The sequence below is a fragment of the Patella vulgata genome, chromosome 3 (assembly GCF_932274485.2).
Source record: "Patella vulgata chromosome 3, xgPatVulg1.2, whole genome shotgun sequence".
NCBI lineage: Eukaryota > Metazoa > Mollusca > Gastropoda > Patellidae > Patella > Patella vulgata.
Window position 1 is genome coordinate 5784609 of NC_065881.2, and position 24224 is coordinate 5808832.

The window sequence follows — 24224 nt, forward strand, 5'->3', positions numbered from 1 at the left end:
CGACATCGAATACACGAATTATTGGTCAATTTAAATCAACATTGATGATGTAAACTTACCGGGAAAAGATGAGCTTCTGATATCCGATATTTAAGATAAAATAATTTTTTTAGTCATTGGTACACGAATCGTGTACCATAATGCGCTTCAGCCCCAGTTGTATTGAGAGACTCGAAGGACGAGGCTACACACATTGCACCAAATCAAATGGAGTTATGTAGACTAGAATAACTAGACGCTAGAAATTTGCACTTGATTGAGATTGCTGACTTATTTTGCCGAACATAACTGATTTGAAATTGGAGTAAAAACGGAAACCATTAAATGTAAATCAGTTTATATACATTCATATTACAGTATTATATGCGTTGCGACCCACTTTTGTGAATTTCTAGGTCCCAAAATGTTAGCGATTTAGCTCCTTTAAAGTAGCTAAGTCTCTACGGGGATATTATTCAAAGTCTTCGACACTGAAAACACGAATTATTTGTCAATCTAAATCAACATTGATGTTGTGATCTTACCGGTAAAAGATGGGCTTCTGATATCCAATATTTAAGACAAAATAAACATTTTACAATTGGTACACGAATCGTGTACCATAATGCGTTTCAGCCTCATTTGTAACAAGGGACCCGAAGAATTAGGCTAGACATATTCCACGAGTCATGTCAAACGGTGACGCTATATTCGTTCGTTCGTTTCGTTCGTTTCTGGGGTTTTACGTCCACTTCCACCTAAGGTGATATCGTAGACAAGCTATATTCGTGAGAGAATGCGCTATAAATACTATCAGTGTAGTAGACTGGAATAACTAGACGCTAGAGCTTGTCATTCGATTGAGACTTCTGGAGTATTTCGCCGAACATAACTGATTATAAATTACAGTAAAAACTGAAAAGGCTTCTGACATCCAATTTTTTACACACATTCATTACATTTAAAGGTTTCACGAAGTACCCACGTGTCCTGACTTCACAGATTAAGAAAAACATTCAATCGGGCTTGATTCAGGAGCACTGATAATTACAGACTTAAGCCATTGTTTTAATTCACACACAAACCGTAATTTTGAAATTGTCCTCATCTTTTAATCAGATTGTAAGTGTTGAAACAATAGAACTGATATGTGTATATATACACTAGTTTGTTCATCCATTGTTTTTAATACACACACAAATCATTATTTTGAAATTTCCCTCATCTTTTACTCTGGAATAATTTTGTTAATCTGGCCATTTCAGTCATCGCTTCATAGATTCCTTCTCCAGTTTTAGCACAAGCTCCTTGAACGTACCATTTTCTATCTCGGAATGACATCATATCTAATTGATCAGCTATTTCAGATGTTTTTAACGCTCCTGAATTATTCAAATAAAATAACAAATCTCAATAAATGAATTTTATAATGGAATACTATTTTGAATAAAAAGATTCACCCCACGTCCTTCACGCATAAAAAGATTTTATTTAAAAATGCATACTGTTCTTGGTATAATAGTTCAAAAATAGATAATGAAAAATGAATATATTTAAAATGTCGCTCAAAAGAGAGAGAAATGGGGTTTAACGTCCACTGACACAAACTAGGTCATTTTGGGACTAACACATGCAGGCCCGTAGCCAGAGGGGGGCAAGCCCCCCCCCCCCCCCGAAAAAAAAATTGCCGACCATAGCTCTAAAATACCTACTGTAGACTGTGCCGGGTGTGTCCCCCCTAAAAACTTCACTGTCCCTCCGACGCTAACAAGCTGGCTACGGGCCTGAACACATGGCTCAATTTTATTTCAATAATTCGCTTACGCGTAGGGGTCTTTAGCAGTGGGAGGAAACCGGGGTACCCGGTTGGACAGGCGACCCTACTACTTGTCACATACAACCTGGGAATCGAAACTACGCCAGTTATCTTAATGACAGATCTTATGATACAACGCGCAGGCGCTAACCATTCGGCCATACACCCCCCCCCCCCCCTCAGTCGATAAGAAGGTAGAGCTGAGAGCCGAGGTGAAAATAAGGTTCAAAGTAATCCGATCTCAATTTGTATTTTGACTTGCTTAGGGTTACTTTTATTTTCTTTTTGAAAGCGAAACGTCCACTTTAAACGGTAAATGTGTCAGGAAATCGTGAAATTTGTAATTAGTGACCTTACCAGGTAAATCCTGTTTATTGGCTACAATGACAACAGGTACACCTTCCATTTGGATATCTTTACATATAGCATGTAATTCTTCTTTAGCTTCGGCCATTCTGGTAACATCAGCACTATCAACAACATATACCAAACCTAGAATTAAAACATAGATCAATTAATCATATATTCAACATAAAGTATGCCAATAACTATATCTTTAACCATAAAGTATGATATAATAACTGTATCTTTAAACATAAAGAATTTATAATGACAATAACTGTATCTTTAACCATATAGAACGAAATAACGCCAATAACTGTATCTTTAACCATAAAGTATGATATAATAACTGTATCTTTAACCATAAAGAATTTATAATGCCAATAACTGTATCTTTAACCATAAAGAATGGCATAATGTCAATAACTGTATCTTTAACCATAAAGTATGGCATAATAACCGTATCTTTAACCGTAAAGTATGACATAACGCCAATAACCGTATCTTTAACCATAAAGAACGAAATAATGCCAATAACTGTATCTTTATAAATGACAATTCGCCAATAACTGTATCTTTAACCATAAAGTATGATATAATAACTGTATCTTTAACCATAAAGTATGACATAACGCCACTAACTGTATCCTTATAAATGACATAATGCCAATAACTGTATCTTTAACCATAAATAATGGCATAATGTCAATAACTGTATCTTTAACCATAAAGTATGGCATAATAACCGTATCTTTAACCGTAAAGTATGACATAACGCCAATAACCGTATCTTTAACCATAAAGTACGAAATAATGCCAATAACTGTATCTGTAACCACAAGGAATAAAACAACTTAACCGACGAAACAACTTTTATACTCAAACAAAGATCAAATAATCATATACTCAAATTATCAAATCATGTCAGTAAAAGTAACTTTAACCATAAAGGAATTGAAGCGTAGATGAATAATCATAAACTCAAAAAAATGACGTAATGCCAGATCAGATAGGAATTAATTTCCTGTATGCTTTATTAGTAGTAAATTTGTTGTCAGGGCTTCAGTCGTTAAGTATACCATTTTTAAAATGGTATATATACAGTACTTTAATGACCTTTCTATAAATGTAAACTAATTTGAATTATGGATGATGTTCTATCAAGATGATCGATGTCGTTACATAATAATGAATATCTATACTACTAGTCAGCATGGTCCAATCAAATTGAGTGGAGAGACCCCGATGTCGGCCGAGAGAATTGTCAGATTTTCAAGTCTTGTATCCCCTGTAAATGGTGAAGGAGGGTCCGTTTTTGTTTGTTTGTTAGTTTGGGTTTTTTTGGGGTTTTTTTTTTTGAAGTATTAGAAAAATAAATAAAGGTGTTTGAAGTGTTGTGACAGTATTTCTTTAAATCAAGTTCTGGAGGCAACACTGGTGTGACTTCGAATATAATATTTTTATTCTGCTTCTAACATATTATGTACAAACATCGTAATGTTAAAGACACCCAGGACTAAATTACATTAGTTGGCCGTTGTCCGGTCTTAACTCCAAACCTGCCTGGCCTGGAGTTAACTACCAGACGTCGCCTAGCCTCCGCCTGCCCTCATGTCCTGCCTGGACCTCCCTCGTATCCATTAGGTACCTTGATCTAGGCACCCGCCTAGCATGGCCTCCTGGACCCGCCTGAAGATTCGTTTCTGTTCTGAGTTTATAAACGTATTCGAGACAAAGGAGCTCATTAGACACCTGTCTAATGTATCAAGCATCATATGAAGGTTTATCATTCAATATAGTTTATCAGACAAAGAAAGTCAGATAAGACATGCCAACAACAAGTTATAGTTACGCAATGACATAAGGAATACTACCAAGATCTCCAGCCGCGTATTGATAGCGACAGGTTTATGTTACAATCACTAACACGTATTTTAATATGGCAGGACGCCTCTATGACATAAGTCATTATGTTATAGTGTATCTAGATGAAAAATATTTCCTATTGAGTGTAATTTTGTATATACAATGAGTAAACGATACACGCGCCATAGAGCCAATGATCTACGCCTCGAGATGTGACGTCACCTGTAGAAGGCATACATAACTTATAAAGGTTAGTCATATAATACAGAAGTATAAGAAGGCTTTCACAACCCCTTTTAATTTCTAATTCGAGCAGACCTAAATTAAAATCAATATAATTCTATAAAAGTCAATAACTACCTTGTGCGTTCTGGTAATAATGTCTCCATAAAGTTCTAATTTTTTCTTGTCCTCCAACATCCCACACTGTGAATGTAACACCTTTAACAGGTGAGACAGTTTCGACATTAAATCCTATAGTAGGTATTGTACATACTGTCTCATTTAACTTTAACTTATATAATACCGTCGTTTTACCTGTAAAAAATACAATTATTATTACATTTTCATGAAAAAAATTGATCCATATTCAATAAACGTACCATGTGACCCCCCCCCCCCACACACACACACACTGATGCTATGAGTAAGCACAAGAAACAGGTTTGCCATTCCTATTTCTAAAAACAGACTATTACTGTTGTATTATGAATATACTACGTAATCTTCATTCAAGACGCTTGGAAACGTGACAAGGAGTAGGGTCGCATGTCCAAACTCGTGGGTTTTCTCCGGGTCCTAAAGACCCCTACGCGGAAGCGAATTATTGAAATGAAATTAACCATATGTTAGTCCCGAAAGGACCTAGTTTGTGTCGAGTGGACATTAAACCCCATCTCTCTCTCTCTCTCTCAAGACGCTGGGAATAGAGAGATGAAACCCAAACAGGCAGATAAGGGGAGTGCCCCACCCCACCCCCTTCTCCCCGGGTGGATAATATGGCGACTAAATAAGTTAGCCATTTTACTCGACCCATCAAGTGAATCTCGGGGCCTATAACGATCCCTTTTAACGTGTTCACTTCGATTTCCGTTTGACTTGATACCTTAGGCCTTCTTCTTTTTAACTACAAAATATACGAATTCAAGCTATTTAATATGTCACCTGGGTAGTGTTTTGTTGTAAATAATAAATTGTTCTTGGTGTTTGTCTAACAATTTCTCGTTGTTTCGACAAGCAGGGAAAAAATAAAAATGAAATAGATGTTCCAGATGCGGCCGATTATAATCAAAATGTCATTTGGTTTGAGAGTTTTTTTTTTAACATCCAGAAAATTTAACGTTGCACTGAATAACAGTGTATAAAGAGTTTTATTTTTTGGTTCAAGAAACCTATCTCGGTATGTAAATATACCAGTCGTCTATAATCAGATATAATAAAATATATTCTCTACTTACCAGCAGCATCTAATCCTAACATTAATATCCGGGATGGATCACTACCGCTAAAAGCTGTTAAAGCTTCAATAATCTTCGATAAAAATAAACCCATTGTAACCTAAATAAATCCTGTCTTGTAGGCTAATTAAAATGATGTTCTTGAATCGAAAGTTGAAGAATATCAATTCACAAAACAGGTATCCGTCTCTCTTGCAAAATTAACTTTTTAAAACAAATACTGATTTCGATCGGCCTTTTTATCTCTCTCTATCTCTCACAAGGTTTGTTGATTAATGTATTTCTGTTAAAACTAGAGACCCGTTTCTATTCGATGTTTATTTAGTTATTGAAATATCGCATGATAGAAATTGTTTTTATATCAGCTATCAACATGACATGGTAACTGCAACGTTTGACAGATACACGTGGCCGATCTATTTTTAGCACCCAGTTTGATCAGACCAGCTTGGTTGGTGTGACGTCACCAGAGAATGGTATCACGTGACATCAAAGATATAAACAGTGGACGATTTGTAAACATGGGACAAGTTTCTACCGCGATGGAGAAAACGAAACCAGCTGGATTCATTTTTCTCCCCGGATTCTATTTTCAGTGAATGAATTTGATTGATTGTTTTAAATAAATATAGGTCAATTATTTTTACAATGGGGCGGATGATCCCCATAACCCCTCGGATCACGTCCGATGGTCTGAGATCCATGCAGTCCGCCCCAGTTTTTAGACATAAGTCAACATGAGCTACTCTTAGCTATCAATTATATGTTGTTTTAATTAAAGACAATTATTGATTTTTTCAGAGTTATACACAATGTTCAGGTAAACCCAGCGTTAACTATCAACATAAATATTCAATTATCTGCTCTATTTTACTGACTATTTTACAGTCGAATGAACGCATCCACGCTGTATCATAAGGTCTGTCATCATGTTAATTGGCGTGGTTTCGATTTCCCGCGTGTACGTGACAAAGAGTAGGGTCGCCTGTCGATCCAACCTCGTGGGTTTTCTTCGAGTCGCCCTGTTTCCCCCCACTGCTAAGCGAATTATTGAAATAAAATTCAACCATGTGTTAGTCCCGAAATGACCTAGTTTGTGTCGAATGGACGTTAAACCCAATTTGTAATTTTATCGGACTCTTATTTTGTAGAGGCATGGCGGTCCATGGTAGGGGTTATTCAAGTTTTATGTAAGGTGCTCTGCTCTGTTTAATATATTGAAGTGGTTAAACTAATGCGTGACAACGAGAAATCGGTTAAGTAGGTATTTTGCAAGATTCAACTGTCTTAGACTACACCCCCCTCCCCGCCACAGTTCCTGCCACCATCAAATGCTGAAAGTAGGGTACTATCGTCCAGTCATCTCGTGCACAGATTAGTTCAATTAAATAGAATAATGTTGACGTAAAACGGTGCCCACACGAAATACTTACCAAAAAATGGTAATTGTCCCGCCCTAATAGCTGATGTATCTATACTTTCTATATAAGAAACAGCGGGGTTAAATTTACCTTTAGACATCATTCGGAGTTTCCAGGGGAACAGCATACCCACGGCCTCCTCGGCTTAGAGACTAGAGTGAAGACATCATTTGGAGTTCGTATATAGGAATCACACATCATTTAATGTTCCCTGAAGAACGCTCCCACAGCCTGCTCGGCTGAGAGGCTGGGAAACACCGGCGCAAAACACAAGCTAGGGGATAGAGAATTTATATTTAGCTTATATTTAATGTCATAGTTGTGTGTGTAGTTTCCTGTATGTAACCATTATATTATGAATGTTATAAAGATATAAAAACATAGTTAACCAAGAAACTGTTCCAGAGTTAATAGTTTTATATACATTAAAGTGGAGGCCAAAGTTAGTTTCTAATTGATCACAGCATCACAGAACCGTTTTTCGGTGCCGTGACGAAGGATAGTGTCCCAGGCTGTTTTGGGAAGTTTTGACCAGGATAGTCAAATCTGTCCCCGTATTGTCACACATCTATGTATGTGTTCAGATACATTTTTCTAGTAAAAAAAAGGCGATATTAGCCGCCGTGTCATTTTAGCAAATATGCCTATATTTTACAATTGCTTTTTTTTGTTGTCACCGCCCTCGTGGTACCATTTGACACCAAATCTGAAGTTGACCATATCAAATAAATCTAACCTCTGTAAAAGTGGATGTTCTCCTGTAGTTTTGAAACCCTTTCAGTCTCGAATTTACGACGTTTTTAATGAATTGGTAACTTTGCCAATCGCTAAATTTCTGCATAAGCTTGAAACATTTAGGATATATTCTACCATTTACAGTCTGTTTTTAACACATTTTAGAGTGAGAGCTCCTAGTGGGGCCAGGCTCGGGAGTCTCCAACCCCCAGTCCGTCAGTGCGTGCGCAACAATTTACCATTATAGCCCACATATAGGTTACCGTGACATATGTTCGACTTCCATGCCCAGTCTTCGCGCTTAGTCCGGAGTCGAGTACCCTAACAACCCGACTCCCCCCGCCCTCACCCCTCCCACTACTGTTATTCAAACCCATGACACTATTGTCCATAACATATAGTACTGAGTTGACCTTGTTGTGTTAAACCTCATCGCATGTCTCTTTTAAATCGCAAAACCATCACAATATTTACTTTAGTATATAGTTTCCATGTTGACTTTTGATGCCATTTTAACCTGTATTTACATTCCATTAACCTTGCTGGTGCTTCCAGTCTCTGGTGAAAATTAAAAACAAATTTCTGGAGAAATGTTGCTCCATAAAGTCTGGCTGACTGTAAGAATATAACCATAATTCATAACTTGAAAACATTTATTTCAGATATAGATCATTTACAACAAAATATTGAGAATTTAATTATGATATATACTAATATAGAATTTTAAATGATGACGTCAGAGATAAATGTACAGAATGAATTATAGTCCCTCATATTATGTATATACGACCAACTCTTATATCGAATTCCAACTGCCAAGGGATCTTTAACGTTATATATACAGAGTGAATTATATTCAGTCATTTTATATACATAAGTAATAAAAAATAACCTGCGAAATATTTACAAATTAAATAATACATAGAAATATAGGTATAGATATGTTAAAAATTCAATGAACCAATTATAAGGTTGATAGGTTTAGTCGGTATAAATTACCTGGGAAATATTTACAAAGTAATCAAATAATGCATAGAAATATAGGTATAGATATGTTAAACATTGAATATGAACCAATTATAAGGTTGACAGGTTTAATGCAATGTGACTACGGCAAGTGCACAAATTCAATAAGGCTAATAATATATACTAATGTCCAAAAGAAAGTATACACTGTGCATTTTGTGCTGCATCAACCAAAGTCGTTTTTCCATGGTATACGGTATTTGGGTAGAATGTCAATTTGTTTCACATTTTTATTTTGCTTACAAATGTTGAGTTTGGACGCAAGAGACAATCTCAGTAATGCTTTATCAAATGTTTTTAATCTAAACAAAACTTAGTCCTACTTTTAGTGTGTATACTTTCTTTTGGACATCAGTATAGGTAAGATATCTTAAACATTGAATATGAACCAATTATAAGATTGATAGATTTAGTTACGTCATGAACTTTATATACTTCTATAAAATATGGTCTATGGTATGTGCAATATGAATAAACGGCAAGTGCACAAATTCAATAAGGCTGTATACGGCAAGTGCACAAATTCTATAACATGTAATTTCTGGTACAATTATTATTGATCTTTCTAAAATCACAGACATATTTATCAATTTCAGTTCGTTCCATTCATTACACAAGGCCCCGCGAAGTATAAGGTTAAATCTACATTGTCTCGTGAAATAATGTTGATCTTAACACACATTCATTACACAAGACTCCGCGAAGTATAAGGTTATTAATAATCTACATTGTCTCGTGAAATAATGTTGATCTTTATAATATTATCACATGTATTCATTACACAAGACTCCGCGAAGTATAAGGTTATTAATAAATCTGCATTGTCTCGTGAAATAATGTTGATCTTTATAATATTATCACATGTATTCATTACACAAGACTCCGCGAAGTATAAGGTTATTAATAAATCTGCATTGTCTCGTGAAATAATGTTGATCTTTATAATATTATCACATATAGTCATTACATTTATAGTAGCCAAGTCTCAATCTGAATACCATCCAAAGTCTTCGACACTGAAAACACGAATTATTTATCAATTCAAATCAACATTGATGTTGGGATCTTACCGGGAAAAGATGGGCTTCTGATATCCAATATTTAAGACAAAATAAACAATTTAGCATTGGTACACGAATCGTGTACCATAATGCGTTTCAGCGCCATTTGTAACAAGGGACCCGAAGAACTAGACTAGACACATTCTACACGTCATGTCATTACATTTAAAGTAGCTAAGTCTCTACGGGGATATTATCCGAAGTCTTCGACACTGAAAACACGAATTATTTGTCAATCTAAATCAACATTGATGTTGTGATCTTACCGGTAAAAGATGTGCTTCTGATATCCAATATTTAAGACAAAATAAACATTTTACAATTGGTACACGAATCGTGTACCATAATGCGTTTCAGCCTCATTTGTAACAATTAAGGGACCCGAAGAATTAGGCTAGACATATTCCACGAGTCATGTCAAACGGTGACGCTATATTCGTGAGAAAATGCGCTATAAATACTATCAGTGTAGTAGACTGGAATAACTAGACGCTAGAGCTTGTCATTCGATTGAGACTTCTGGAGTATTTCGCCGAACATAACTGATTATAAATTACAGTAAAAACAGAAAAGGCTTCTGACATCCAATATTTTACACACATTCATTACATTTAAAGGTTTTACGAAATACCCACGTGTCCTGACTTCACAGATTAAGAAAAACATTCAATCGGGCTTGATTCAGGAGCAATGATAATTACAGACTTAAGCCATTGTTTTAATTCACACACAAACCGTGATTTTGAAATTTCCCTCATCTTTTAATCAGATTGTAAGTGTTGAAACAATAGAACTGATATGTGTATATATACACTAGTTTGTTCATCCATTGTTTTTAATACACACACACATCATTATTTTGAAATTTCCCTCATCTTTTACTCTGGAATAATTTTGTTAATCTGGCCATTTCAGTCATCGCTTCATAGATTCCTTCTCCAGTTTTAGCACAAGCTCCTTGAACGTACCATTTTCTATCTCGGAATGACATCATATCTAATTGATCAGCTATTTCAGATGTTTTTAACGCTCCTGAATTATTCAAATAAAATAACAAATCTCAATAAATGAATTTTATAATGGAATACTATTTTGAATAAAAAAGATTCACCCCACGTCCCTCACGCATAAAAAGATTTTATTTGAAAATGCATACTGTTCTTGGTATAATAGTTCAAAAATAGATAATGAAAAATGAATATATTTAAAATGTCGCTCAAAAGAGAGAGAAATGGGGTTTAACGTCCACTGACACAAACTAGGTCATTTCGGGACTAACACATGCAGGCCCGTAGCCAGAGGGGGGCAAGCCCCCCCCCCCCCCGGAAAAATAAATTGCCGACCATAGCTCTAAAATATCTACTGTAGACTGTGCCGGGTGTGTCCCCCCGAAAAACTTCACTGCCCCTCCGAAGCTAGCAAGCTGGCTACGGGCCTGAACACATGGCTCAATTTTATTTCAATAATTCGCTTACGCGTAGGGGTCTTTAGCAGTGGGAGGAAACCGGGGTACCCGGTTGGACAGGCGACCCTACTACTTGTCACATACAACCTGGGAATCGAAACTACGCCAGTTAACTTAATGACAGATCTTATGATACAACGCGCAGGAGCTAACCATTCGGCCATACACCCCCCCCCCCCGCCCCCTCAGTCGATAAGAAGGTAGAGCTGACAGCCGAGGTGAAAATAAGGTTCAAAGTAATCCGATCTCAATTTGTATTTTGACTTGCTTAGGGTTACTTTTATTTTCTTTTTGAAAGCGAAACGTCCACTTTAAACGGTAAATGTGTCAGGAAATCGTGAAATTTGTAATTAGTGACCTTACCAGGTAAATCCTGTTTATTGGCTACTATGACAACAGGTACACCTTCCATTTGGATATCTTTACATATAGCATGTAATTCTTCTTTAGCTTCGGCCATTCTGGTAACATCAGCACTATCAACAACATATACCAAACCTACAATTAAAACATAGATCAATTAATCATATATTCAACATAAAGAATGCCAATAACTATATCTTTAACCATAAAGTATGATATAATAACTGTATCTTTAAACATAAAGAATTTATAATGACAATAACTGTATCTTTAACCATATAGAACGAAATAACGCCAATAACTGTATCTTTAACCATAAAGTATGATATAATAACTGTATCTTTAACCATAAAGAATTTATAATGCCAATAACTGTATCTTTAACCATAAAGAATGGCATAATGTCAATAACTGTATCTTTTAACCATAAAGTATGGCATAATAACCGTATCTTTAACCGTAAAGTATGACATAACGCCAATAACCGTATCTTTAACCATAAAGAACGAAATAATGCCAATAACTGTATCTTTATAAATGACAATTCGCCAATAACTGTATCTTTAACCATAAAGTATGACATAACGCCACTAACTGTATCCTTATAAATGACATAATGCCAATAACTGTATATATAACCATAAAGAATGAAACAACATAACCGACGAAACAACTTTTGTACTCAAACAAAGATCAATTAATCATATATTCAACATAAAGTATGACAAAACACCAATAACTATATCTTTAACCATAAACAATGACACAATGCCAATAACTGTATTTTTAACCATAAACAATGACATAATAAATGTATGAAACACGGTAACCTACGAAACAACTTTTATACTCAAACAAAGATAAAATAATCATATACTCAAATTATCAAATCATGTCAGTAAAAGTAACTTCAACCATAAAGGAATTGAGAAATGACGTAATGCCAGATCAGATAGAAATTAATTTCCTGTATGCTTTATTAGTAGTAAATTTGTTGTCAGGGCTTCAGTCGTTAAGTATACAATTTTTAAAATGGTATATATACAGTACTTTAATGACCTTTCTATAAATGTAAACTATTTTGAATTATGGATGATGTTCTATCAAGATGATCGATGTCGTTACATATTAATGAATATCTATACTATTAGTCAGCATGGTCAATGAAAATAATTATAAGAATCCAATAAAATTGAGTGGAGAGACCCCGATGTCGGCCGAGAGAATTGTCAGATTTTCAAGTCTTGTATCCCCTGTAAATGGTGAAGGAGGGTCCGTTTTTGTTTGTTTGTTAGTTTGTTTTTTTTTTTTTGTTTTTTTTTTTTGAAGTATTAGAAAAATAAATAAAGGTGTTTGAAGTGTATCTAGATGAAAAATATTTCCTATTGAGTGTAATTTTGTATATACAATGAGTAAACGATACACGCGCCATAGAGCCAATGATCTACGCCTCGAGATGTGACGTCACCTGTAGAAGGCATACTTAACTTATAAAGGTTAGTCATCTAATACAGAAGTATAAGAAGGCTTTCACAACCCCTTTTAATTTCTAATTCGAGCAGACCTAAATTAAAATCAATATAATTCTATAAAAGTCAATAACTACCTTGTGCGTTCTGGTAATAATGTCTCCATAAAGTTCTAATTTTTTCTTGTCCTCCAACATCCCACACTGTGAATGTAACACCTTTAACAGGTGAGACAGTTTCGACATTAAATCCTATAGTAGGTATTGTACATACTGTCTCATTTAACTTTAACTTATATAATACCGTCGTTTTACCTGTAAAAAATACAATTATTGTTACATTTTCATGAAAAATATTGATCCATATTCAATAAACGTACTATGTGAACCCCCCCCCCCACTGACGCTATGAATAAGCACAAGAAAAAAGGTTTGCCATTCCTATTTCTAAATACAAACGTCTACTGTTGAATTATGAATATTCAATGTAATCTTGATTCAAGAAGCTTGGAAACGTGACAAGGAGTAGGGTCGCCTGTCCAACCTCGTCGGTTTTCTCCGGGTCCTCCGGTTTCTTCCCACTGCTAAAGACCCCTACGCGCAAGCGAATTATTGAAATAAAATTAACCATATGTTAGTCCCGAAATGACCTAGTTTGTGTCGAGTGGACGTTAAACCCCATCTCTCTCTCTCTCTCTCTCTCTCTCTCTCTCAAGACGCTTGGAATAGAGAGTTGAAACCCAAACAGGGGAGTGAAATAATATGGCGACTAAATAAGTTAGCCATTTTACTCGACCCTTCAAGTGAATCTCGGGGCCTATAACGATCCCTTCTAACGTGTTCACTTCGATTTCCGTTTGACTTGATACCTTAGGCCTTCTTCTTTTTAACTACAAAATATACGAATTCAAGCTATTTAATATGTCACCTGGGTAGTGTTTTGTTGTAAATAATAAATTGTTCTTGGTGTTTGTCTAACAATTTCTCGTTGTTTCGACAAGCAGGGAAAAAATAAAAATAAAATAGATGTTCCAGATGCGGCCGATTATAATCAAAATGTCATTTGGTTTGAGGGTTTTTTTTTTTTAACATCCAGAAAATTTAACGTTGCATTGAATAACAGTGTATAAAGAGTTTTATTTTCTGGTTCAAGAAACCTATCTCTGTGTGTAAATATACCAGTCGTCTATAATCAGATAGAATAAAATATATTTTCTACTTACCAGCAGCATCTAATCCTAACATTAATATCCGGGATGGATCACTACCGCTAAAAGCTGTTATAGCTTCAACAATCTTCGATAAAAATAAACCCATTGTAACCTAAATAAATTCTTTCTTGTAGGCTAATTAAAATGATGTTCTTGAATCGAAAGTTGAAGAATATCAATTCACAAAACAGGTATCCGTCTCTCTTGCAAAATTAACTTTTTAAAACAAATACTGATTTCGATCGACCTTTTTAGCTCTCTCTATCTCTCACAAGGTTTGTTGATTAATGACTTTCTGTTAAAACTAGAGACCCGTTTTTATTCGATGTTTATTTAGTTATTGAAATATCGCATGATAGAAATTGTTTTTATATCAGCTATCAACATGACATGGTAACTACAACGTTTGACAGATACACGTGGCCGATCTATTTTTAGCACCCAGTTTGATCAGACCAGCTTGGTTGGTGTAACGTCACCAGAGAATGGTATCACGTGACATCAAAGATATAAACAGTGGCCGATTTGTAAACATGGGACAAGTTTCTACCGCGATGGAGAAAACGAAACCAGCTTGATTCATTTTTCTCCCCGGATTCTATTTTCAGTGAATGAATTTGATTGATTGTTTTAAATAAACATAGGTCAATTATTTTTACAATGGGGCGGATGATCCCCATAACCCCTCGGATCACGTCCGATGGTCTGAGATCCATGCAGTCCGCCCCAGTTTTTAGACATAAGTCAACATGAGCTACTCTGAGCTATCAATTATATGTTGTTTTAATTAAAGACAATTATTGATTTTTTCAGAGTTATACACAATGTTCAGGTAAACCCAGCGTTAACTATCAACATAAATATTCAATTATCTGCTCTATTTTACTGACTATTTTACAGTCGAATGAACGCATCCACGCTGTATCATAAGGTCTGTCATCATGTCAATTGGCGTGGTTTAATCGATTTCCCGCGTGTACGTGACAAAGAGTAGGGTCGCCTGTCGATCCAACCTCGTGGGTTTTCTTCGAGTCGCCCTGTTTCCCCCCACTGCTAAAGACCCAACGCGTAAGCGAATTATTGAAATAAAATTGAACCATGTGTTAGTCCCGAAATGACCTAGTTTGTGTCGAATGGACGTTAAACCCAATTTGTAATTCTATCGGACTCTTATTTTGTAGAGGCATGGCGGTCCATGGTAGGGGTTATTCAAGTTTTATGTAAGGTGCTCTGCTCTGTTTAATATATTGAAGTGGTTAAACTAATGCGTGACAACGAGAAATCGGTTAAGTAGGTATTTTGCAAGATTCAGCTGTCTTAGACTACACCCCCCCCCCCCGCCCTCCCCGCCACAGTTCCTGCCACCATCAAATGCTGAAAGTAGGGTACTATCGTCCAGTCATCTCGTGCACAGATTAGTTCAATTAAATAGAATAATGTTGACGTAAAACGGTGCCCATACGAAACACTTACCAAAAAATGGTAATTGTCCCGTCCTAATAGCTGACGCATCTATACTTTCTATATAAGAAACAGCGGGGTTAAATTTCCCTTTAGACATCATTCGGAGTTCCCAGGGGAACAGCATACCCACGGCCTCCTCGGCTTAGAGACTAGAGTGAAGACATCATTTGGAGTTCGTATATAGGAATCACACATCATTTAATGTTCCCTGAAGAACGCTCCCACAGCCTGCTCGGCTGAGAGGCTGGGAAACACCGGCGCAAAACACAAGCTAGGGGATAGAGAATTTATATTTAGCTTATATTTAATGTCATAGCTGTGTGTGTAGTTTCCTGTATGTAACCATTATATTATGAATGTTATAAAGATATAAAAACATAGTTAACCAAGAAACTGTTCCAGAGTTAATAGTTTTATATACATTAAAGTGGAGACCAAAGTTAGTTTCTAATTGATCACAGCATCACAGAACCGTTTTTCGGTGCCATGACGAAGGATAGTGTCCCAGGCTGTTTTGGGAAGTTTTGACCAGGATAGTCAAATCTGTCCCCGTATTGTCACACATCTATGTATGTGTCCAGATACATTTTTCTAGTAAAAAAACGGCGATATTAGCCGCCGTGTCATTTTAGCAAATATGCCTATATTTTACAATTGCCTTTTTTTTGTATCTAGAAAAATATACCTGTCCATGTCGTGGAACAAGGAAAACCGCTACACACGTGACTGTTGTCACCGCCCTCGTGGTACCATTTGACACCAAATCTGAAGTTGACCATATCAAATAGATCTAACCCTTTCAGTCTCGAATTTACGGCGTTTTTAATGAATTGGTAACTTTGCCAATCGCTAAATTTCTGCATAAGCTTGAAACATTTAGGATATATTCTACCATTTACAGTCTGTTTTTAACACATTTTAGAGTGAGAGCTCCTAGTGGGGCCAGGCTCGGGAGTCTCCAACCCCCAGTCCGTCAGTGCGTGCGCAACAATTTACCATTATAGCCCACATATAGGTTACCGTGACATATGTTCGACTTCCATGCCCAGACTTCGCGCTTAGTCCGGAGTCGAGTACCCTAACAACCCGACTCCCCCCGCCCTCACCCCTCCCACTACTGTTATTCAAACCCACGACACTATTGTCCATAACATATAGTACTGAGTTAACCTTGTTGTGTTAAACCTCATCGCATGTCTCTTTTAAATCGCAAAACCATCACAATATTTACTTTAGTAGTTTCCATGTTGACTTTTGATGCCATTTTAACCTGTATTTACATTCCATTAACCTTGCTGGTGCTTCCAGTCTCTGGTGAAAATTAAAAACAAATTTCTGGAGAAATGTTGCTCCATAAAGTCTGGCTGACTGTAAGAATATAACCATAATTCATAACTTGAAAACATTTATTTCAGATATAGATCATTTACAACAAAATATTGAGAATTTAACTATGATATATACTAATATAGAATTTTAAATGATGACGTCAGAGATAAATGTACAGAATGAATTATAGTCCCTCATATTATGTATATACGACCAACTCTTATATCGAATTCCAACTGCCAAGGGATCTTTAAAGTTATATATACAGAGTGAATTGTATTCAGTCATTTTATATACATAAGTAATAAAAAATAACCTGCGAAATATTTACAAATTAATCAACAAATTAAATAATACATACAAATATAGGTTAGATATTTTAAAAATTCAATATGAACCAATTATAAGGGTGATAGGTTAAGTCGGTATAAATTACCTGTGAAATATTTACAAAGTACATGTAATCAAATAATGCATAGAAATATAGGTAAGATATTTTAAACATTTAATATGAACCAATTATAAGGTTGATAGGTTAAGTCGATATAAATTACATGTGAAATATTTACAAAGTACATGTAATCAAATAATGCATAGAAATATAGGTAAGATATTTTAAACATATAATATGAACAAATTATAAGGTTGATAGGTTTAGTACAATGATGACTACGACAAGTGCACAAATTCAATAAGGCTAATATAGGTAAGATATCTTAAACATTGAATATGAACCAGTTATACGGTTGATAGATTTAGTTACGTCATGAACTTATATAAATCTATATAATACGGTTTATGGTTATGTGCAATATGACTAAACGGCACGTGCACAAATTCAATAAGGCTGTAAATTATCGTCAAATTATTATAGATCTTTATAATATCACAGACATATTTATCAATTTCAGTTCGCTCCATTCATTACACAAGGCTCCGCGAAGTATAAGGTTCTTAATAAATCTGCATTGTCTCGTGAAATAATGTTGGTCTTAACACACATTCATTACACACGGCTCCGCGAAGTATAAGGTTGTTAATAAATCTACATTGTCTCGTGAAATAATGTTATAATATTATCACATATATTCATTACCTTTAAAGTAGCTAAGTCTCTAACTCAATATCATCCAAAATCTTCGACATTGAAAACACGAATTATTTGACAATTTAAATCAACATTGATGTTGTGATCTTACTTTGAAAAGATGGGCTTCTGATATCCAATATTTAAGACAAATTAAACATTTTACCACTGGTACACGAATCGTGTACCATAATGCGTTTCAGCGCCATTTGTAACAAGGGACCCAAAGAACGAGGCTAGACATATTCCCCGAGTCATGTCAAACGGTGACGCTATATTCGTATTCGTATAACTGATTATAAATTACAGTAAAAACTGAAAAGGCTTCTGACATCCAATATTTTACACACATTCATTACATTTAAAGGTTTCACGAAGTACCCACGTGTCCTGACTTCACAGTCTAAGATAAAACATTCAATCGGGTTTGAATCAGGAGCAATTATATTTACCGACTCAATCCATTGTTTTTAATTCACACACAAATCATTATTTTGAATTTTGCTCATCTTTTAATCAGATTGTAAGTGTTGAAACAATAGAACTGATATGTGTATATATACACTAGTTTGTTCATCCATTGTTTTTAATACACACAAAATTAATTATTTTGAAATTTCTCTCATCTTTTACTCTGGAATAATTTTGTTAATCTGGCCATTTCAGTCATAGCTTCATAGATTCCTTCTCCAGTTTTAGCACAAGCTCCTTGAACGTACCATTTTCTATCTCGGAATGACATCATATCTAATTGATCAGCTATTTCAGATGTTTTTAAAGCCCCTGAATTATTCAAATAAAATAAAAAATGTGAATATATGAATTTTATAATGAAATAATCATACGAATAAACATTTACCCCACGCACCCTGCGTATAAAAAAAGATTTTATTTAAAGATGCATACCGTTCGTGCTATAATAGTTAAAAAAATAGATAATGAAAAATGAATATATTTAAAATGTCGCTCAAAAGAGAGAGAAAAGGGGTTTAACGTCCACTGACACAACCTAGGTCATTTCGGGACTAACACATGGCTCAATTTTAGTTCAATAATTCGCTTGCGCGTAGGGTTCTTTAGCAGTGGGAGGAAACCGGAGGACCCGGAAAAAAACCACGAGGTTGGACAGGCGACACTAGTACCCAACTCCTTGTCACTTACAACCGGGAAATCGAAACCCCGTCAATTGACTCAATGACAGACCGTATGATACAGCGCGCACGTGAAAATGTGACTCATAATACTTTATTCTGAGCGGAGTTATAAGTGTCTGAAGATGTAGCGTAGAAACGAGACTTGACGATAAAGTTTAAGTCTCGATTATTCATTTCATCGTTATAATTTTAAATCTCGCTGGCGTTCTAATTCATTTAAATCTCTGTCATCGGATGGTCCAGAGAGTTGATTATAGGCTTGTCATGCGAATAAATATCAAAGAGAGAGAGAGAGATAGAGAGAGAGAGAGAGAGAGAGAGAGAGAGAGAGAGAGAGAAAGAGTTAATTATAGGCTTGTCATGCGAATAAATATCTAAATAATAATTTATATAACATTTGAAGCCAAACGAAAGACCTGTAATAATAGGCAGATTTAGCTCTTACATAATGCATCTTTAACAAACATTTAGTTTTGTGCTTACAATCCATAAGAGAGGAATGGGGGGGGGGGCGAACGTCCATTCGACATAACTAGGTCATTTCAGGACTAACATATGGTTCAATTTTATTTCAATAATTCGCTTGCGCATAGGAGTCTTTAGCAGTGTGTGGAAACCGAAGAAACCCCACGAGGTTGGACAGGCGACTCTACTGCTTGTCACGTACAATCGGGGAATCGAAACCACACCAGTTGACTCAATGATAGATCTTATGATACAACGCGCACGCGCTAACCATTCGGCCATACCCCCCACCCCCAATCGATAAGAAGGTAGAGCTGACAGCCGAGGTGAAAATAAGGTTCGAAGTAATCCGATCTCAATTTGTATTTTGACTTGCTTAGGGTTACTTTTATTTTCTTTTTGAAAGTGAAACGTCCACTTTAAACGGTAATTGTGTCAGAAAATCGTGAAATTTGTAATTAGTGATCTACCAGGTAAATCTTGTTTATTGGCTACTATGACAACAGGTACACCTTCCATTTGGATATCTTTACATATAGCATGTAATTCTTCTTTAGCTTCGGCCATTCTGGTAACATCAGCACTATCAACAACATATACCAAACCTAGAATTAAAACACAAATCAATTAATCATATATTCAACATAAAGAATGCCAATAACTATATCTTTAACCATAAAGTATGATATAATAACTGTATCTTTAAACATAAAGAATTCATAATGACAATAACTGTATCTTTAACCATATAGAACTTTCTATAAATGACGTAATGCCAGATCAGATAGGAATTAATTTCCTGTATTAGTAGTAAATTTATTGTCAGGGCTTCAGTCGTTAAGTATACAATTTTTAAAATGGTATGTATATATAGTACTTGTACAACCTTTCTATAAATGACGTAATGCCAGATCAGATAGGAATTAATTTCCTGTATGCTTTTTATTAGTAGTAAATTTGTTGTCAGCGTTTCAGTCTGTTAGTATACAATTTTTAAAATGGTATATATATATAGTACTTGTATGACCTTTCTATGAATGTAAACTATTTTGAATTATGGATGATGTTCTATTAAGATGATCGATTTCGTTACATATTAATGAATATCTATACTATTAGTCAGCATGGTCAATGAAAATAATTATAAGAATCCAATAAAATTGAGTGGAGAGACCCCGATGTCGGCCGAGAGAATTGTCAGATTTTCAAGTCTTGTATCCCCTGTAAATGGTGAAGGAGGGTCCGTTTTTGTTTGTTTGTTAGTTTGTTTGTTTTTTTTTTTTGGGGGGGGGGGGGGTTGAAGTATTAGAAAAATAAATAAAGGTGTTTGAAGTGTATCTAGATGAAAAATATTTCCTATTGAGTGTAATTTTGTATATACAATGAGTAAACGATACACGCGCCATAGAGCCAATGATCTACGCCTCGAGATGTGACGTCACCTGTAGAAGGCATACATAACTTATAAAGGTTAGTCATCTAATACAGAAGTATAAGAAGGCTTTCACAACCCCTTTTAATTTCTAATTCGAACAGACCTAAATTAAAATCAATATAATTCTATAAAAGTCAATAACTACCTTGTGCGTTCTGGTAATAATGTCTCCATAAAGTTCTAATTTTTTCTTGTCCTCCAACATCCCATACTGTGAATGTAACACCTTTAACAGGTGAGACAGTTTCGACATTAAATCCTATAGTAGGTATTGTACATACTGTCTCATTTAACTTTAACTTATATAATACCGTCGTTTTACCTGTAAAAAATACAATTATTATTACATTTTCATGAAAAATATTGATCCATATTCAATAAACGTATTATGTGACCCCCCCCCCCCCCCACTGACGCTATGAGTAAGCACAAGAAACAGGTTTGCCATTCCTATTTCTAAATACAAACGTCTACTGTTGAATTATGAATATTCAATGTAATCTTGATTCAAGAAGCTTGGAAACGTGACAAGGAGTAGGGTCGCCTGTCCAACCTCGTCGGTTTTCTCCGGGTCCTCCGGTTTCTTCCCACTGCTAAAGACCCCTACGCGCAAGCGAATTATTGAAATAAAATTAACCATATGTTAGTCCCGAAATGACCTAGTTTGTGTCGAGTGGACGTTAAACCCCATCTCTCTCTCTCTCTCTCTCTCTCTCTCTCTCTCTCTCAAGACGCTTGGAATAGAGTTGAAACCCAAACAGGGGAGTGAAATAATATGGCGACTAAATAAGTTAGCCATTTTACTCGACCCTTCAAGTGAATCTCGGGGCCTATAACGATCCCTTCTAACGTGTTCACTTCGATTTCCGTTTGACTTGATACCTTAGGCCTTCTTCTTTTTAACTACAAAATATACGAATTCAAGCTATTTAATATGTCACCTGGGTAGTGTTTTGTTGTAAATAATAAATTGTTCTTGGTGTTTGTCTAACAATTTCTCGTTGTTTCGACAAGCAGGGAAAAAATAAAAATAAAATAGATGTTCCAGATGCGGCCGATTATAATCAAAATGTCATTTGGTTTGAGTTTTTTTTTTTAACATCCAGAAAATTTAACGTTGCACTGAATAACAGTGTATAAAGAGTTTTATTTTCTGGTTCAAGAAACCTATCTCTGTATGTAAATATACCAGTCGTCTATAATCAGATAGAATAAAATATATTCTCTACTTACCAGCAGCATCTAATCCTAACATTAATATCCGGGATGGATCACTACCGCTAAAAGCTGTTAAAGCTTCAACAATCTTCGATAAAAATAAACCCATTGTAACCTAAATAAATCCTGTCTTGTAGGCTAATTAAAATGATGTTCTTGAATCGAAAGTTGAAGAATATCAATTCACAAAACAGGTATCGGTCTCTCTTGCAAAATTAACTTTTTAAAACAAATACTGATTTCGATCGGCCTTTTTATCTCTCTCTATCTCTCACAAGGTTTGTTGATTAATGTATTTCTGTTAAAACTAGAGACCCGTTTCTATTCGATGTTTATTTAGTTATTGAAATATCGCATGATAGAAATTGTTTTTATATCAGCTATCAACATGACATGGTAACTACAACGTTTGACAGATACACGTGGCCGATCTATTTTTAGCACCCAGTTTGATCAGACCAGCTTGGTTGGTGTAACGTCACCAGAGAATGGTATCACGTGACATCAAAGATATAAACAGTGGACGATTTGTAAACATGGGACAAGTTTCTACCGCGATGGAGAAAACGAAACAAGCTTGATTCATTTTTCTCCCCGGATTCTATTTTCAGTGAATGAATTTGATTGATTGTTTTAAATAAATATAGGTCAATTATTTTTACAATCGGGGCGGATGATCCCCATAACCCCTCGGATCACGTCCGATGGTCTGAGATCCATGCAGTCCGCCCCAGTTTTTAGACATAAGTCAACATGAGCTTCTCTGAGCTATCAATTATATGTTGTTTTAATTAAAGACAATTATTGATTTTTTCAGAGTTATACACAATGTTCAGGTAAACGCAGTGTTAACTATCAACATAAATATTCAATTATCTGCTCTATTTTACTGACTATTTTACAGTCGAATGAACGCATCCACGCTGTATCATAAGGTCTGTCATCATGTCAATTGGCGTGGTTTCGATTCCCCCTTTTTATGACCTAGTTTGTGTCGAGTGGACGTTAAACCCCATTTCTCTCTCTCTCTTGCGAATTCCATCTGTCAGGGAATGATTACCTGGCTTTCCAACAAAAAAAAAAAATTACCACGATCGATATAACCTTGTCAACATATTCTGCAAGTAACTGCACAAATTTAAAGAGTAGGGTCGCCTGTCGATCCAACCTCGTGGGTTTTCTTCGAGTCGCCCTGTTTCCCCCCACTGCTAAAGACCCAACGCGTAAGCGAATTATTGAAATAAAATTGAACCATGTGTTAGTCCCGAAATGACCTAGTTTGTGTCGAATGGACGTTAAACCCAATTTGTAATTCTATCGGACTCTTATTTGGTAGAGGCATGGCGGTCCATGGTAGGGGTTATTCAAGTTTTATGTAAGGTGCTCTGCTCTGTTTAATATATTGAAGTGGTTAAACTATGCGTGACAACGAGAAATCGGTTAAGTAGGTATTTTGCAAGATTCAGCTGTCTTAGACTACACCCCCCCCCCGCCCTCCCCGCCACAGTTCCTGCCACCATCAAATGCTGAAAGTAGGGTACTATCGTCCAGTCATCTCGTGCATAGATTAGTTCAATTAAATAGAATAATGTTGACGTAAAACGGTGCCCACACGAAACACTTACCAAAAAATGGTAATTGTCCCGCCCTAATAGCTGACGCATCTATACTTTCTATATAAGAAACAGCGGGGTTAAATTTCCCTTTAGACATCATTCGGAGTTCCCAGGGGAACAGCATACCCACGGCCTCCTCGGCTTAGAGACTAGAGTGAAGACATCATTTGGAGTTCGTATATAGGAATCACACATCATTTAATGTTCCCTGAAGAACGCTCCCACAGCCTGCTCGGCTGAGAGGCT

General features: G+C 35.7%; 3 protein-coding genes across 3 annotated transcripts; all 3 read right to left on the reverse strand.

The window, feature by feature from the left end:
- Positions 1-1087: 1087 nt before the first annotated feature.
- LOC130012183 (ADP-ribosylation factor 6-like) lies at positions 1088-5769 on the reverse strand. The gene is made up of 4 exons (XM_056099600.1): positions 5461-5769; positions 4364-4540; positions 2153-2287; positions 1088-1361 (listed from the first exon to the last, which is right to left on the reverse strand). The coding sequence occupies exons 1-4, from the start codon at positions 5552-5554 to the stop codon at positions 1201-1203; spliced, it is 567 nt and encodes a 188-aa protein (XP_055955575.1). The 5' UTR covers positions 5555-5769; the 3' UTR covers positions 1088-1200.
- Positions 5770-10462: 4693 nt separating this feature from the next.
- Positions 10463-14316, reverse strand: LOC126814838 (ADP-ribosylation factor 6). Its single transcript, XM_050540235.2, has 4 exons — positions 14223-14316; positions 13138-13314; positions 11532-11666; positions 10463-10735 (listed from the first exon to the last, which is right to left on the reverse strand). Exons 1-4 carry the CDS (start codon positions 14314-14316, stop codon positions 10575-10577), a joined length of 567 nt encoding a protein of 188 aa, XP_050396192.2. The 3' UTR covers positions 10463-10574.
- A 2852-nt stretch (positions 14317-17168) lies between these two features.
- On the reverse strand, positions 17169-22509 carry LOC126814839 (ADP-ribosylation factor 6). The gene is made up of 4 exons (XM_056099790.1): positions 22378-22509; positions 21290-21466; positions 20180-20314; positions 17169-18873 (listed from the first exon to the last, which is right to left on the reverse strand). Exons 1-4 carry the CDS (start codon positions 22469-22471, stop codon positions 18713-18715), a joined length of 567 nt encoding a protein of 188 aa, XP_055955765.1. The 5' UTR covers positions 22472-22509; the 3' UTR covers positions 17169-18712.
- Between the last annotated feature and the right edge of the window lie 1715 nt (positions 22510-24224).